At 64.7% G+C, this 16,860-nt stretch overlaps 2 protein-coding genes across 2 annotated transcripts; one reads left to right on the top strand and one right to left on the bottom strand.

The window, feature by feature from the left end:
* The first annotated feature begins 74 nt into the window (after positions 1-74).
* Positions 75-3,649, top strand: LOC117645887 (SET domain-containing protein SmydA-8-like). The gene is made up of 9 exons (XM_034386431.1): positions 75-442; positions 551-724; positions 802-1,005; positions 1,076-1,297; positions 1,375-1,556; positions 1,626-1,905; positions 2,582-2,795; positions 3,088-3,422; positions 3,560-3,649. Exons 1-9 carry the CDS (start codon positions 305-307, stop codon positions 3,647-3,649), a joined length of 1,839 nt encoding a protein of 612 aa, XP_034242322.1. The 5' UTR covers positions 75-304.
* Positions 3,589-16,038, bottom strand: LOC117645894 (neuroendocrine convertase 1-like). Its single transcript, XM_034386444.1, has 15 exons — positions 16,033-16,038; positions 14,987-15,206; positions 11,121-11,314; positions 7,649-7,753; positions 6,151-6,483; positions 5,923-6,069; positions 5,668-5,833; positions 5,417-5,589; positions 5,118-5,330; positions 4,923-5,023; positions 4,613-4,831; positions 4,365-4,516; positions 4,122-4,255; positions 3,926-4,057; positions 3,589-3,791 (listed from the first exon to the last, which is right to left on the bottom strand). The coding sequence occupies exons 1-15, from the start codon at positions 16,036-16,038 to the stop codon at positions 3,660-3,662; spliced, it is 2,427 nt and encodes an 808-aa protein (XP_034242335.1). The 3' UTR covers positions 3,589-3,659.
* Positions 16,039-16,860: the final 822 nt, after the last annotated feature.

The raw sequence follows: 16,860 nt of genomic DNA on the forward strand, positions 1-16,860 counted from the left end.
TCCTCCGCGTCGGCGTGGGACTGGTGGGGACTGGTGGGACGCCTCAAACACACGGGCCTCGCCGGGTCGCCCTCGCACTCGCAGTGCACCGCCACATGGCAGCCCGGCCGCCGAGCCGAACGCTGCCACCACCGCGTAGCGCCGCGTAGCGCCGCGTAGCGCCGCCGTGGACATGGACAGGCCGTCTCCGAGTGCATGATCGCGAATCGCGGCCAATCAGGGTGAGGCGGACGCGGCCTTCTGAGTGAAAGAGAGAGAGAGACAAACGGACTGGGGCCCAGCCAGGCCCGGCCCGCCGTGAGAGATGTCCGCCGTGGTTTGCGTGGTGTGCGCCGCGCCCGCGCCGCTCAAGTGCTCCGCGTGTCAAGGATCGGCGTACTGCTCGAGAGAACACCAGAAGCAGCACTGGAAGACGCACAAGGTTTCCTGCCGCCCGTTCGAGGTGAGGTCCAGGACACTGCGCCACCGAGTCCAGGCTAGGCCAGGCGCGGCATAGTGGCGGGCAGTCTCAATGGGTTGACTCACCCCGTTTGCAATCCATTGGCCTCAGGTGCGGTCGTCAGCTGATCTGGGCCGCCACCTGGTCGCGACGCGGGATGTGGCGGTCGACGCCGTGCTCCTCACGGAGGCTCCCCTGGCGGTAGGCCCGCGCCACCATGACAACCCTCGCGGCCCCTGCGTGGGGTGCCTGCAGGCCCTGCCCGCCGTCCCCACCGAATCACAGGTAAACAGTTCATTTCGTTACGATGGGTTTCCTGCGGTGGCTCCTGGGTTCGATAAGCAGCGTGGCAGTGTGTGCAGGCGATGTGCCCCGGCTGCCTGTGGCCGTGCTGCTCCACGGAGTGCCCCGGCCTGGGCGACGCCCTCCACCACGGCGCCGAATGCCGCGTGCTGCAGGCCGGCCGCCACGTCGTGCTGCAGAGCGACCTGCGCTACGACGCGCTGCTGCCGCTGCGCTGCCTGCTGCTGCAGAAGACCAGCCCGTCGCGATGGCGCATCTTGCAGGTGAGGACGCCGCGACTGGCTCTACTCCTTTGCCGTCTGCAGGAACCGCTCTGACGGCTGGGTTGCGCAGGCCATGGACTCACACTCCAAGGACCGCGGCCCCGGCACGCCCGTGTACCGCGAGACGCAGAACCGCGTCGTGTCGTACTTGCGTGACAACTTCCTCCGGCCGCTCTCCGTCATCGTGTCCGGCTCCCGCGCGTCCGCCGACTCCGTGGAGGGGCTGCTGGAGGACTGCTCCGAGGCCACCATCCACCGCATCGTCTCGGTCCTCGACGTGAACGCCCTCGAGGTGAGTCCAGGGCCAGCGCCTCGGCCAGCGCCGCCCTGCAGTCTCGACGGCCTCGTTGTTCACGCCCCTGCCCACAGATCGGCTCCGGGGGCGTGGAGTTGTCGGCCCTCTACCCCACGGCCTACTTGATGGAGCACAGCTGCGTCCCGAACACGAGGCATACCTTCGGGTCGGCGTCGTCGGCGGAGCAGCGCTCCGACCGGGCCAGCCTGGACGCCGACTTCAAGATCACGCTCCGCGCTGGCGTCGCCATTAAGAAGTATGAAAAGACATTGACGCTCCTGTAAGGCCAAAAGCATCCTGCTGTCACTCTCTCGCCCCTTTTCAGAGACGACCACATTTCCACCATGTACACGCACATCTTGTGGGGGACGATGGCGCGGCGCGAGCACTTGCTTGCCGTCAAGGGCTTCCACTGCCGCTGCCGGCGTTGCGGGGACCCCCGCGAGCTGGGCTCCATGCTGAGCGCGCTGCGGTGCCTGTCCTGCGGTTCCCGCGGCGACGTCGCGGACGACGCCTTCCTGCTGCCCACCGACCCCCTGGCAGACAGCGCGGACTGGCGCTGCGCCGGCTGCGGGGCGCCCCTCGCCGCGGAGCACGTCGTCCAGGTGAGGCAGTGGGCCAGAAGACCGGTGGAGGAGGCCAAAATCCCGGCCGGGTTTTGCGCCCATCAATGGATTGCTCTCCGAACGAGGAATCCATTTTGGTCGAGGTCACACGTTTGGTTCCAGTCCTATTTAGCGACACTGCAGCTCAAAAGGCGTCTACACTGAAAACCCAAGGGCGGTAAAATTACCACTTTCGAGGGCGGTAATATTGCTACGGGCGGGATCCATTTTTTACCGCCTTTCCAAGGGCGGTACAAAAATTGCCACCCTTTGAAGGCAGTAAATTTACTACCTTTCACAGTTGTATCGCCTTGAATATTCCGTTTGGAGGGAACATTTAAGGTGGTACAGCTGTGAAAGATGGTAAATTTACCGCCTTTAAAAAGGGTGGTAATTTTTTACCGCACTTGGAAAGGCGGTAAAAAATGGATTCCGCCCGTAGAGGGCAGTAATTTTTTTACTGCCTTTGTAACGCCATGTGTACCGCCTTTCAATTTTGGGCGTAGGGTTCTGGCCCACTGTGCAGCGCAAGGTGCAGCGCCCAGCGTCCAGAGACGAACGCCTGCGGGGTAGGCTGTCCCGCCGCACACGCGTGCTCGACGGCGCGGCCCAGCCCGCACTTCACAGGCGCTGAGTGCAACCTGTACTACACCGGGTCGACCGGGTTTGCTGGCAGGTCGTCGCCTCGCTGGACGAGCAAGTGGGGCGCGCGCTGGAGGGCACGGGGGACGCGCGGATGCTGGAGGACGTGGCCAACAAGCTGGACAAGCTGCTGCACCCGCACCACTACCACTGCCTGCAGGTGAAGCACTCCCTGCTGCAGGTGTACGGCAGCCAGCCCGGCCTGGAGATGGACCGCCTGAGCGAGCAGCAGCTGCAGCGGAAAGCAGGTCAGCACAGTGGAGGTGCTCAAAATCCGATCAAAATCCCGGACGCGTTTTGAGCTCCAGAGTCGCTAAATGGGACTCGAACCGAACGTGTCACCCCACCAATATACGTTGCTCTCCGAACGAGGAATCCATTGGTGGGAGTCACACGCTCGGTTCAAGTCCTTGTGTAGCGACTCCGGAGCTCAAAACACGTCTAGAGTGTTGGCCGCCGGCGCCGTTTTTCTGGCCCACTGTGTAGTAGAGCCCTGACTAGGACTTAGAACCCTAAGATGAACGCTGTCTGTGGGCCCAGCGCTGTGCCGCGAGGTGATGGGCGTGCTGCTGCAGCTGGACCCGATGCTGTGCCGCTTGCAGCTGTACGCCTCCGTCTGCCTGCTGGAACTGCAGCGCGCCGACCTGGAGGCGCTCAAGAGGTCCCTCGCCCTGCCCGCCACCTCCGCGGCCGCCGTCGCCGCCGGCGTCCAGGACATGCGCTCGCTGCTGCAGCGCGCGGTGCACGCCCTGCGCTTCGAGGCGGACTCCAGGACGGCGTCGGACGGCGCGCGGATGGCCCTGGCCGTGCACCGGGCCCGGCAGGACCTGGACGTGTGGGCGCGCGTGCACAAGGTGGCCGTGCCGCCGGGAGGGGTCAGCGCGCCCAGCGCGCCCAGCACGTCCACCGCGCCGTGAAGGCACGCCCTTGTCACTCGATCCATTTCAAATAAATAATAATAATAATATGCGTTTTTAATTTTGTTTTCCCCGCCAACATCACTTTGGGACAGCAACATGGTGGAAATGATGAAACAAGGCGTTGTACTGTTGGCAGCGCGAATAATTTATTTTTAAACTTTCAACAAAGGTTAAAGTGTTGAAACAATTGATTCATTTTCTCTTGGACGCCATGCTGTCCTCACCGGCCGCGTTGTCGTTGGCGTCCTCGTCGTCGAGGAGCGCGTTCCGGACTTCGGAGACCCCCACCCCCTCCAAGGCCGTCCCGCCCGTCTTGCCGCCCGTCTGGAAAGAAACGCACACACACACACACACACAAAGGGTCAAAGTGCGGAAAAACTAGTTTCGAGCGAAATGGTGGGTGTGACACCCCGAAAAGGGACTTTCAAAATAGAGGGGCGGGTATTTAAACCTTTCACCTTTCGCATGACGCGGTTGTAGTCGGGGTCGTAATCCCTGGGGCCATTCTGCATGTAGGCCGGCTGCGTTGCCGTGCCGTGGAGTATCAGCTGGAACGCCCCGAGACTACCCACGCGCGCCTCGCCGGGACTCTAGAAAAAGAAAATACAATCACAAAGAACTGCAACTGAAAATGTCAAGTTGGTCTCCACTCACCTTGTCCACCACTTCCAACAGCCAGACTCCCTGCGGCCGCTCCCCCCACGTGAGCACGGACATGAAGTGCCAGTCCTCGAAGCCGGCCGAGGACGCGTCCCTTTTCCTGGGGCTCAGGATTTGCACCTTTGTATCTGCGGACACGCCATGTGGACACGCCGTAATATTTATTTTTATAATCGTCGTCGCGTATTTCCGTCGAACGTAAATGATAAATCGAAACTAAATCGAGTGCCTACTCACCGGCTGGTGACGTGAGGTACATCTCGAGTGCGCCCCTGACGGGGTACTCCACGTTCGACACCACCTCCACGTGCTCCAGGAAGTTGACGTCGCTGCAGTCGTCCACCACAAACAGTACGCCGGCGCGCTCGCCTCGCGCGAAGCTGGCATTGCTGCCCAGAAGGAAAACAAAACAACCCCAGGCGTTGCACTCTAGTCGTTCAGGATGGCTGCGTGAAGGGCTCGAAGTACCGCCAGACGACACTCACACGACGAGGCCGTTGACGGCGCACTCCGCCTTGTCCGGGACGGTGGTCCAGCCCTCGGCCTGGCGCACCAGCTCGTCCGCGTTGAGCAGCCCGAAGCCGAAGCGCGTGTTGACCCAGAAGCCGGCCGCGTTCTGCCGCCACCCGGGGTTGTCCGCCAGCGGGGCGTACTCGGAGGAGCTGGCCACCAGGTGCTGCACGTCGCGCCACGTCAGCGACGGGCTGCGGACAGGGCACGCGAATCACTCTCGGGGCCGTGGCGGCGCGTCACAGCGGCACAGCGACGCGACCCTGCTCCACCACCAGGACTCACTTGGCCTCCAGCGCCAGGGCGATGATGCCGGCCGCGAGGGGCGCCGCCGCCGACGTGCCGGTGTGCCGGATGGTGCACGTGTTCTTGAGGTCCGTGGTGGCCTGCGGGGAGCGGAGTGGCGGGCTCACATCATTGCAACGACACGCCGCCTCGAACCGAACGGTCTTGGCGCGGACCCGCGGACGGCGTACTCACGATCATCTGGTCCCAGTAGGCGCCGGACGAGTAGGCCGTGGCCATGGTGGAGGCGCAGCGCTCGCCGTACCAGGGGAAATGGCCGCGCTCCGACGCCGAGCCGATGGCCAGCGTGTACACCGAGTTGACGTAGCCGTCGCAGTTGCAGTTGTCGCCGTACGTGCCGCCGTTGCCCGAGGCCCACACGTAGATGGAGCCCTTGCCGCCGCGACCCTGCGGAAAGTAGAGTCGACGGTTCGATTCCCGTCTTCCCGTCACCGGCGCGCTGCTCAACCTTTTACCGGACTCGGTGACCTGACCTGCGTGATGCCTCGCTTCATGGCCTCCATGGCCAGCCTTCCCGGCCCCTCCACGGTCATGCCGTCGTCGTTGGGGCCCCAGGACGCGCTGTAGATGTCCACCAGGGTGTGCGCCCAGCCCAGCGCCGTGCCCTCCATGCGATCGTTCACCTCGCCGTCGAGCAGCCGGACGCCTGCAGAACGCAATCAGTACCACACTGCAGCACTCACTCGTCCCGACTCGTCCGAAAGCGGTGGCCTCCTCGACTCACCCCCAATCCGCGCGTTGTACGCCACACCGACGCCGCACTTGTGGTTGTTGGCCTTCATGGCGATCTCGCCGGCGCACCGCGTCCCGTGGGCGTTGTTGACGCCGTTCTCGTAGCGCGGCGTGGGGTCGAGGTCGCCGTCGTTGACGTCGTAGCTGATGTCCGGGTCCTGGAGGGGAAGGCACGCGGGGAATGACATGAGGTGGTCGTCAAACATAAAGAGAGGCAGACGGCGACGGTAGGCGGCACGCAACGCACGTAGTTGTCGCGGAGGTCCTCGTGGTCCGTCTCCATGCCGTCGTCCAGCACGGTGACGCGCACCCCGCGGCCCGTGATGCCCCGGCAGTACACGGGCAGCACGTGCAGGTCCAGCTTGGGCAGGTCGAGGCGCGTGCGGGTGTCCATCTGGAAGCACGCAAATCGCCAAATCCCAATTCACAAGTTTGGCGTTCTTTTCCTTTCGCCTGCATTGGCCTGTCTGCTCACCAAGTACCACTGCTTGGTCCACAGCTCATCGTTGAACAGGCGCGCGCGCTGGGCCGCCGTCACCGCTTCCGGGTGCTTCAGGGAACACCCCAGCTTTCCCGCCAAAAGCTCCGTGTCGTTTAGTTCCGGCGTGCTCCGGAGGGTGGCGCGCCCGGCGCGCCCTGGCGGACCGTGGCCGTACGCACGTACGTACCCCAGTGGGGACGCCCCACGGGCAGCCCCACGGGCAGCCCCACGGGCGGCAGGCTGCAGGGGCGGGCCGTCATCGGGGGGGACCCGGTTAAAATCCCGCTTCTGCCTCGGCCTGGTGAACTGCTGTTCCGCCCAGACCACCTGCCACACACGGCAATCAACAGACACATCATTAGACCGGATATTATTCAATAAAGACCCCATCAGGGCGAAAGCGAGGCTCCGATGTGACCGCAATGTGACCGATTGGAGCACATTGCGGCAATGACATTCCCCAACGCGCAACTGGTTGATCGAGTATGTCATTGACGGGTTCACTGGGTTCTGTCGTTCTGTCGAATCAGAATCCGAGAGTGAAGCATCGCGCTGAACTATTCAGATGGCCGTGCGGCGCAAGCGCGGATCCAGGGGGGGGGGGGCAAAAGGACAATTGCCCCCCCCCCCTTGACCCCTAGATAGCCGCCTGAAAGGTAGGCAAAAAGCACCAATTTGCCCCTGTAAGTAGGCAAAAAGTGCTACTTTGCCCCCCCCCCTTGGGCTGACTCTGGATCCGCCACTGGTGCGGCGCCATGAGCGAGCCGTGACGCGCCCCGATGGCCGCCTGGCCGCTGAGGCCGCTGAGGCGTCACGACGGTGGATCGCATTAGCGTCCGGGATGAGATTAGCCTAGCCTCCCTGCGAGCCAGCCGGCCGAACCAGCAGGCTCCTTCCGCTCTGTCTCTCTCGCGCCAGCGGCGCCAGCTAGACACGACCCATGCATGCGAGAGAGACAGACAGCTCGATGGAAGCATTTTTTCGGAATCAGCCTGCAGGAGCGCCCTTGCCGTATCGCTGCCTCTATCGCGATACGCCCGGGAGCTGCAATGTGCCGCACGGGGCGGGGCGGGGCCGGGGCCGGGCCGCCCAAAGTGGTTTATCCCTGCGCAAATAGCCTGGACGAGGAGTAATCTACCGCCTATAGCCCCGCGGCGGCCTGCCTGCCTGGCCTCTACCACCCCGTGCACCGACACCTCCCGCTTATCGCCTGGTAGCGAGCACTGATAAGGTCAGAGTGTTATTCGACGGCGTCACAGACTAATGACGAATCCAGGTGAAAAACACTCTCTCTCTCTCTCTCTCTCTCTCTCTCTCTCTCTCTCTCTCTCTCTCTCTCTCACATACACACACATACACACACACACACACACGCCTAATGAGTGACACGCAATACGCACTCTTCAGTGCTGATACGCTCAATAACAAGGAACGTGGAAAGTGACTTATGCCCTGACGATAATTCTGCCGTCTCCAGTTTCGTAGCACTCACCCTGTCGTCCTGCACGAGGCGCAGCGTCAGGTTTGGGTAGGCCCGCTTCTGGGCGCGGGGGTGGTCCGCCCGGACCATCAGGTAAGTGTCTCCAAAGCCGGGGATCTGCGAGGGAGAGAGCGAAGTTAGTAGTTGCGGTCCGACTTTTGGCGCTGGGTGGCGAGGCGAGCGGCGCGCGCCGATCGCGGACGAGACGATTCGGCGCAGCTCGGCGCAGTCACTTGTTCCCTGGCGTGACGTGGCCACCTACGCAAGCGCCGCGGCGACCCGCTGTTCGGCGCCGAGCACGGCGAGGAGGTGGCCTCGATGGGCTGCCCCCGATGGGCTGCCCCCGGCACCGCGGCTGCGCGCTGCGCGGCAGGCGTCCGCTGCGGCCGCGAGCACGGGGACCGACGGGGACAGAGCGGCCCGCGCGAGACAGCCGCGCCGCCGGCTGGGGAGCGGCAGGGAGCGGGGAGCGGGCAGCGCGGTGGGGACGCGACGACGCGACGCCCGGAGGGGAGGCACAATAACTTCCCTGCCCCGCCGCGCTGCGCCGCGCCGTCCGGACTCGAGCCTCGAACGCCTCGAACGCACACGGGCATGCGCGGAGAGCCGCCGGCGTCCGCGCCTCCCCTCGGACGACGCACTCCACACCGAGATATGAGAATTGCCGAGGCGATGCCAACCCTACCCAAACCGCGCCCCTGGATCAGCTGCTGCTGTGATGAGCGCGAAGTGAGGCTGAGGGTCCCCTCCGGCCCTGCGCAGCCCTGCGCAGCCCTGCGCGCGCCGCGTACTCGTCCCTCCCCAGTGCCGCCTCGCGCCGCGCGCGCCGCGCATCTGAATGATCCCCAAGTAAATTTAGTGCAGTAGTCGCGGCGCGGACGCAGCGACGCGCAGCACAAGACGAGCAGCGGCGTCGCCGACACGCCGACACGGCCCAGCGCCGCCTCGCCGCCTCGCCGCCGTCCACCTCCTCGTCGTTGCTGTTCCCCTGGCCGCGGCGTCGCGCGCGCGCGTGCGTGGTATGCCCCGCGGGCGCGGTGGCACGCGCCGCGCCCCCCCGGAGGCACGTGGGCACGTGACCGTGGCGAGGGGAGGCGGGGCGGGGCGGGGCGGGCTCGCCGTGCGTGAGGAGCAGGCCTCGCTCCTGTATGGCCTACTCCCACTCAAAGCTGCCACGCTGGATTTTCATGCACGGCGCGCGCGCGGAGTGCAGTGTGCGCCGTCATGGCGGCCGCTCGCGGCGCCGCGACGCTCTCGGCGGCGAGGCGGCGAGGCAGCCTGGCAGCCCGGGCAAGGCTCGCGCGGGCTGTGGCTGCGGTGGCCTCATGGTGCCGTTGTGCGTCCTGCGCAGAGCGGGCACCGCAGCCCGTCAAGCTTCCCACCCCACAGCCCCGCGGTGTGCCACGGCCCTGCCGACCTGCCCTGCCGGCCGCGGCCCGGCGTTGCGCATGTGCGGGGCCTCGGGGGCCCCAGGGGCCTCACAGGGGAGACATAGGCCTCGCTTCCAGGCAGTGCCCGAGGATCGGGTCGACTTTGGCGTTGAGGCAAATTGAGAGCAGGCTGATCAAACAAGGTAGAACGTGATGTCGTCGTTGGGGCTCAGCTTGAAGGCGTGTACGAATAGCGGTGCAAGGCCGCGGGCCGCGGCGTCGGCAGTGCGCTACCCCGACGGGCCGACGCGGCGGGGTGGGGGCGGCAGGGGCGGCCAGGCCTCGGCCAGGCTGCGCGCGTCGCGTTGCGGCGTCGCGTTGCGGCGTCGGCACCCTGCAGCACCCTGATGCGCCGCGTCGCGCGCAGCCTAGAGCGCAGCCCACGGCCGGACCCCACCCCGCGTGGCCATGCTGGTGGAGGCCCAGGACTCGTAGACTCGTCGAGTCGTCGCCCCAGACCGGCCAGACCCCAGACAGCGGCACCAAAGCAGCGAGCGGAGCGGCGCGGCGCCTTGCCCTCGGCCTTGCCGCCATCGCCCGGCGAATCTTCTGCAGCCGCGCGGGCAGAGCCGGCGCGCTCGGCGCCGCGGCGCGCAGGTCCCCGATGACGGCGGCGTCGCGGCGTGATGCGCGCGCGCGCCCGGCCCCCGCCCTTCCCCCGCCGAGGATGGAGGCGAGGCTGGCGAGGCCCGTGGCCACGCATGAGCACCAGAGCCGGTGGCACCGGGCGCGCAGCTCGGCGAGGAGGACGACCACGAGCACAACCTGCCCCACCGCGCCCCGCCACCACTCCGTCGTGCCCCGCCGTGCCCCGCCACGGCCAGCCGCGAGCCTCTGCGCGGCTGCGCCGTTTAAACAGGGGAGGGGGGCAACTCATGCACGGACATGGAGTGAGCGGCGGTGAGCGGTGCCGGCGGGTGCCGGCGGCGGCGCCGAGACATGCCTGGCTATACTTCGGTTTCGGTACGGCTCGGTACGGCTCGGTACGGCGCGGCCGAGAGGCGGGCTCGGTCCTTAGGCTACCGAGTGGTTCCCTGGCCATCCAGTACATCTGGCTTCCAACAGACAGGATCGCACTGAATTGGATCCAAAAGCCCCACACCGAGCGAGAGAATAAGTTTCTCCTGTATGGACTGCAACACTGTGTTGAGCTGGATAGACTGCAGTGCGTCGCACTGTATCGGAATGGAACATGAGCCGCCTCGCTCTGCGCCGCTCGAACCAACAGCCACGCAAAACACAAAGCTGCTGCACTGGGCGGCCAGCATGCGCCCTCCACTGCGCGCGCTCCACTGCCTGGCCCGGCCTGGCCCGGCCTGGCCACCCACAGCGACACGGACGGGCCTAAGCGCGTCGGCACAGTTCAATCGGCTGCCCAAACAATTTAACGAAACAAGGAACGATCAGAAAGTGGAATTTTATCGAAGTTTTCCATTGTGACCCGTTGAAAATTGCGAAATAATTGTAGGGATTCGTCCGGGTATCGTAAGGCCCGGCGGCCATAGTGCAGGGCGAGTCCGCGCTCCACTACGCGCCGCTACGACGAGGCGAGCGCTGCAGAGCCCCGGGATCAGGACGCGGGCACGGCCTCGGCCACGGACTCGGCCACGGACTCGGCCACGGCCAGATTCCAATCAAGAAGACAGAAAACGACTTGAGGCTCAAAGCGCGTGGCACCGGCACCCCCACGCCTGGCCCACGTGCGGCGGCGGGACATCGTCAGCCCCCAGCAGACTGGCAGACGGGGTTCTGAGAGTCGATTTCGTCGCTTTGTCTCTCTCGCGTCTCTCTCATGGAACACCCCATGTGTGCGAGAGAGAGAGAGAGACAGAGAGATGAAGTCGACTCTCGGAATCAGTCTGCACCCTCGCCGGAAGGCGCCAAAATGCCGAGAAGGGAACCAATCTTGGCGGATTGAAACTTGAAATCCCAGCCCGCACTGGGAGATGCCGAGACGCCCTTGTCCTCGTCGCCCAGTTGGAAGAGGCGCCACGCGCCCAAAAGCTTGGCCGATGATTGCCTTTGGCAGATAGCCGGATCTCAATCCCACTCACCGGCCCCCTGAAGTCGTAGCCCATGCGCAGCGCGACGAGGCGCGCCACGCGCGGCCCGCCCTGCACGCGCACGGCCCACTCGTTGGTGAAGCGCGGGGCCTCCAGCGCCTCCAGCTCGTCCAGGCCGTCCGGGCCGTGCGCGCTCGCCAGCCTCCCCGACACCGCCAGCAGCCCCAGCAGCGCCACCAGCAGCACTGCAACAGGGCCACAGCAGAGTTAAAACACCGGCGCCTGAATAAATAGACACTTTTCAAGAATCATTTTATTATTACTGAAAAAAATGAGTGCAGTTTAATTTGAAGAGACTGCGTGCTTTTCCTGAGGGTCCTGACCCTGGAGCAGACTGTACTGTCTAGTCTGGTCCTGGCCTGGTCTGGCGAGTCGAGCCAAGGCCTTGTCTCGGGGTCACTACGTCACCTTCCTTAGGTGCGAGGCTCCTCAACGAGCCCCTTGACACTCCCACGCGCGGCACTCACACCGATACGCACCCACCACACACAGACACACACACCACACAACACACACACCACACACACACACACACACACACACACACACACACACACACACACACACCCGCGCACACGTGGAGCGTTCCCCGCCCCCAGTGCTTTTGCACGGCGCGGTGTGCACGCTCTCAGGCGGAAGCGACGCCACAGCCACAACACGTCGAGCCTAACCTTTTCCAGCCACGTCACCGAGCCACCCTTCCTCGAGGGAGGCAGGCCAGAGACCGGGACACCGGACTCGCCGGGACCGCGAGTAGCGACGCGACACTGGCCGAACGGCGGCAAGCTCTCATCAACGGATTGGCAGGTGCGGAGTTCAGAGGCGAAGAAGGTCGGCTTCCGGCCGCAGGAACTCCCTGCTTCTGAGTCCGCGAGGAACGCACGTGCGGGGCAGGTGTAGTGCTTACTGGCGCGGCGTCGAGGTGGCCTAGACCGGGCGGACGGACGAGGCGGATGGCACAGGTGGCGGCCGTCGGCCCCGGTCCGGGTCAGCCCCAGGTGGTGCAACCTGCAACCCCGGCAACCCCGGCCCGGGTCAGGCTCAATCGGCGCGGCTCGGCGACGGACTGAACGCATCGACGGCCCTGGGGGGTCTGGCGCTGGCGGTCCGCCGGCCTGCCGGCCTGCCCCCGGTTGCCCTGGTCTGCCCCACCGCGACGCGCGCCGCTTGGGGAGGCGACAACAGGGCGGGGCGGGCTGGGGCAGGGTGGGGTCGGGCGGGGTGGCGGTGGGGTCACTCAACAATATAACAGCCCCGATGAATGCCCCAGACGGCCGAGGCCTAGACGGTCGAGAAGCTGCATGAGGCTTGACCTTCCCCCGAACTGGAGCGCGAGAAGCCTCAGGACCGTCGCCGTCGTCGCTATAAGGAGCCGAATGTCGAATTCGCTTCGCCAACCTCGCCAACACAGTGCCGCCCAGGGCCGCCTTGCTGCGCCTTGCGCGTGCAACAAGGGCGCAGCGAGACGAGACGGGGAAGGGGGGGGGGGGGGGTCACGGTGACAGTGGTAATCAGGGGATTGGCCGGGATAAAAGGAACTTAGTGACTGACTGCGCGCTTTGCGATTCGTCTCCGCCTCGTCCGTGCACGGCCGTGGGCCGAATGCTGCGAAGTCCTTCTACGCAGTACGCTTCAAAGGTTACGGCAATGGACCGCCATTGGCCTTTTCCACGCTTTTTAAAAACTAATAAACAAGAGCTTTTAATTTGACGAGCAATTTATAGCAGGTGCTGAAACATTCTGCTTACTCCAACGTTGAACTTTGGCTGCCGGTACCTGACGCACCTGACGTAGCTGGTATTTATTCCGTGTTGCTCCGAGGCTCCGCGCTCCACGCAGCGTCGAAGGCGCGTCACCGTTCAAGTTTCCCGCCGGGAACGAGCAGCCCTGGCGCGAGGAGTATCGCTGGTCGGCGGCGAGGCCCCCTGCAGGCGACGCCGCGACGCCAGTCGGCCGCGCAGATACCCCGCGCCTCCCGCTCAAGTCGTGGAGTGTCGCTGCCGCAGGATAAGGAGGGGGGGGGGGGGTGCATGAGGTCCTCCAAGAAAGCGGTACACTTAAGCTTAGCAGTCACCACAGTCACCATTCAAAATACCACTGCAGTCTATAGGTTTGCGCTATGCTTAGTTTCTCTTTGAAGTGAAAATCTATTTCGAAGTGCGTTCCCAAAACATGATTTTTATTGAAGCGGTAAGAGAAAATATGGTTCATTCTGCCATCTCCAGTCACATGTGGAGTCCTTTATCAGTCATCTACTGCACTCACTTTCACTTCACATTCAGTCAAGAAGTCATTTGTTTAGACTGTAATGTCTCTTGAACGTCCCTCGGGGTCATCGGGCTCTTCAGTGGAAAAACCACAAACTTCTAGACAAGGATAAAATTTATTCTCTCAAATATACAACAATTATACAATAAGTACACTTCTTACTCCGAGGTAAGTACATCGCCAGTGCGTGTCAGCCTAGCTTTTCCAAAATACCTAATTAAAAAGGTACATCGTCTACTAAGAACTGATCAGACTTTCTCAATAAAAATATGACTCATACAAAGCGATTAGCCAGTAGATATATTTGGCGAACTCATAAACGGCTTCCATTTGAAAAACAAAACACAAACACAACCGCAAACATGACAGCTTGCCGCGGCTTTGCCGGCCCGCCCGGCCTGGGAGAGTTCTAGCGGCTGTGGCCAGCCCTGGGCCAGCCCTCCACTCCACTGCCCTTCCCTTCCCTCCCAGCCTTGCAGCTACTCAGCCCTATTTCACAGTGGCGGCCCGGGCGGGCTAATGGACGCCTCCGTTTCCGGGCCGTCCGTCCGCGCGGTCCGCGACAACAACTACTTGGAAGCGACACTCCACTCCACTTCACTCCGCGGTCGCGGCGGACTCCGCCACAGCCTCCGCCACAGCCAACTCCGTGGTGGTCAGTTCGGAATCGGTGGTTTCGTCTTGCGCCGCCGCGGGCGTTGTCCCCACGGCGTCGTCGGCGAGCACCAGCACTCTCGAGTCCGAGGGGTCGGCGACGGCGGCGCCCTCCACGACGGCCTCCACGTCGGCCTCCGCGTCCTCCGCGTTCTCCGCCTTCTCGCGCTGCTGGGGCAGCTCGGGGCTGCTGTCGTGTGTCTCGCGGGTCGGCGGCACGGTGGGGGGCGGTGCGATCGGCCCCGGCGCGCTCGGGGTCGGCGTCTCCGGGGTCGACGCCGTCACTGAGTGGTCCAGCTCGACGCGCAGCTTGGCCTCCTCGGAACAGTCGCACAGCGGGGCGCTCGGCTTGGTCAGAGGGAGCGGCGCAGGCATCGCGGGAGCCGACACGTACTTGAGCCCCTTTATCGAGGTGAAGACATCCACGTCCGGGACGGCAGGGCCGGCGGGGGCAGCGGGGGCGGGAGCGGCGGGGCGGGCTGGAGCGGCAGGGCGGGCTGGAGCGGGTGGGCGTGCTGGAGAGGGTGGGCGTGCTGGAGCCAGGGCCTGGGCGTAGGCGGCGTGCGGTGGCGGCGGCGCGAAGGCGGGTACGTAGGGCACGACGTACGACGGCGGGAACGCGGACGCCGGGATGACCTGCCTGTTGGGGTTGATGTAGGCGACGAACGGCGGCGCCGGGTTGAGGCGGGTCGGCGCCGTGGCCACGTGCGGCGACGGCGGAGACGGTGGCGCCGGCGGCAGCGGGGCGAGCCTGGTGGTCCCCTGCGCGGACTGGGCGGACTGGGCGGCGGGCATGAAGTCCGACAGGTCGTCCTGCTCGCCGCCGCCGCCCGTCAGCGCATTGTCCACCACCTGCGGAGGAAGGCCGCGGAAGGGGAAGCCGCCGAGGCCACCGAGGCCACCGAGGCCGCCGAGGCCGCCGAGGCCGCCGATGCCGCCAAGGCCCCCGAGGCCGTGGTGTCCGAAGGGCTTGTGCAGGCCGTGCAGGCCGAAGGGCTTGTGCAGGTACAGGTGCGGCAGGTGCATGAGATGCAGCAGCGGGAAGAACGGGTGGAAGAACAGCTTCCCCGTGCCCACGCCGCCCGCGCCCTCGTGCGGCGACATCACGAAGGCGTGCGGCGCCGACACCGCGGGGGCGGGCAGGTTAGCCACGACCTGGAAGGGAAACATGTTTCGTAAACACCAGAACGTGAAACACGCGGCGCACAGAGGTACACGGACCGCGTGGCCGCGTCGGCTGGGCACTGCGGGGCCCACGGGCCGCACCGCACTGGGCAAGGCACTGGGCAAGGCACTGGGCCAGTGGACCGTACACTGCACCGTAAGGAGTGATAGCCCAAAACGAGGCCCAAAAGACAACAAGGACCCGCTATGCACTTGACGCTCCGATCGGTTGACAGTTTAAAAGGGTTCAATGGAATGTTATGCGCCGCGCTGGGCTACGCTGGGCCAGCATGACGATGGTTATCGCGTCTCTGGACCACTGGGGAACAACTCGCCCGGGGGGTCCAGGAGGGAGGGGAGGGGGGCATAAGGAAACCTGTCATTACACGTTTTAAATATATCGCGGGGCATTAAAGTGTTTGTACAATAACGACGTGCGGGTAAAATAAACATTTTGAGGGTTCGGCGTTTATAGTTCAAACGACGTAATGGCTCAATAAGTGACGAGTCCCGCAGCGAGTATACGCATCGGCGACCGTAGCGACGCCAAAACCGCGGCAGGTGGACGCTCTGTGTGCCGAGGCATGCTAAGGGGTGCGTGTTGACGGAACGAATCAGGTGGAGCCAGGGTCGACGCCAGCAAACACGAGGACGCCGTGGCGGCGCCGAGTGACAGGTGTCGGGGGCATCGCCTCCTGCCTCTTCGCCGCCGATGTCTGTCAACGTCAAGCCCCCCACGCGGTCAGCTTGTTCACGAGGGCCGCGGTGAAGGCGGTGGAGGCGCTGAAGGCGCTGAAGGCCCTGGAATGCTACTCACCGACATGACGCCGAGAGCCTGGAGCAGAGGCGTGCTGCGTGAGTCCTGGAGTCCTGGAGTCGCCGGACAACTCGACTGGAGCGGCGCGACTCAACTGGCAGCTGCGTGGCTGCGTGCGCTAGACGGCCACACGGCCACTGGGGCCCTTTGGAGGGTCCGCTGCAGGTCCGCTGCAGGTCCGCTGGGCCCGGGCCGGGAGAAGGGCCCCTCGCCGTGGTCAGATCATTTTGATGCACCCGCCGCAGCATCCTGTGTACCGCCTCCCCCCCTCCCCCGGGCCTCACCTAGTGCCCTAGGCCCGGTACGCCCCCCTCCCCTTTCCCCTGCCCGACGCCGGATGACTCCATCGCCGCGTCCTTGTCGGCCCAGCGGCTTGCCAGCGGCCAGGTAGTAGTGTTGCGTCCAAACTCGGCCTGCGGTAACTTCGGGGCGAGAGGGTTATAAACAACGCGTCCCACAGGGCCTGCCCCTCGGCCTGCCCGGGCTGCCGATACGCCGCGCCGACCGTGCTCTCCCCGCCTCACCTGCCTCCCGCGCCGCAGGTCAGTGACTCCGGTACTCGTCCGCCCGGCGGCGGCCCTCACCGCCCTCGCCGGCCTCGCCGGCCCCACGAGTCAGAGACGGAATCCCTTTGGCTGCCTGGGCCGTGGCCGTCTTGGCCGGGCCGGGCGCCGCTAATGAAAACCAGCCCGAAACGCGGCGTCCACGCCGAGATTACCCGGTCGGTGGCCGACCGTCCCAAGTCCCAAATCTCCATTGGGTTTTCGAATTTCCCGCGGGCGCGTTCGCCGCTGCACTGTCACCGACAAATCGCAGTCCGGTAATCGG

Source organism: Thrips palmi, unplaced genomic scaffold (assembly GCF_012932325.1).
Source record: "Thrips palmi isolate BJ-2018 unplaced genomic scaffold, TpBJ-2018v1 HiC_scaffold_10, whole genome shotgun sequence".
NCBI lineage: Eukaryota > Metazoa > Arthropoda > Insecta > Thysanoptera > Thripidae > Thrips > Thrips palmi.

What these genes read in the sequence shown, in the direction of transcription:
- LOC117645887 (XM_034386431.1), top strand. Translation starts at nt 305, where the DNA reads ATGTCCGCCGTGGTTTGCGTGGTGTGCGCCGCGCCCGCGCCGCTCAAG. An exon ending in TTTCCTGCCGCCCGTTCGAG is followed by an intron (nt 443 to 550) that starts GTGAGGTCCAGG and finishes CATTGGCCTCAG; the next exon opens with GTGCGGTCGTCAGCTGATCT. An exon ending in TGGCCGTGCCGCCGGGAGGG is followed by an intron (nt 3,423 to 3,559) that starts GTCAGCGCGCCC and finishes ACTTTGGGACAG; the next exon opens with CAACATGGTGGAAATGATGA.
- LOC117645894 (XM_034386444.1), bottom strand. An exon ending in AGGACCTCCGCGACAACTAC is followed by an intron (nt 5,834 to 5,922) that starts GTGCGTTGCGTG and finishes CTTCCCCTCCAG; the next exon opens with GACCCGGACATCAGCTACGA. An exon ending in TGAAGCGAGGCATCACGCAG is followed by an intron (nt 5,331 to 5,416) that starts GTCAGGTCACCG and finishes TACTTTCCGCAG; the next exon opens with GGTCGCGGCGGCAAGGGCTC.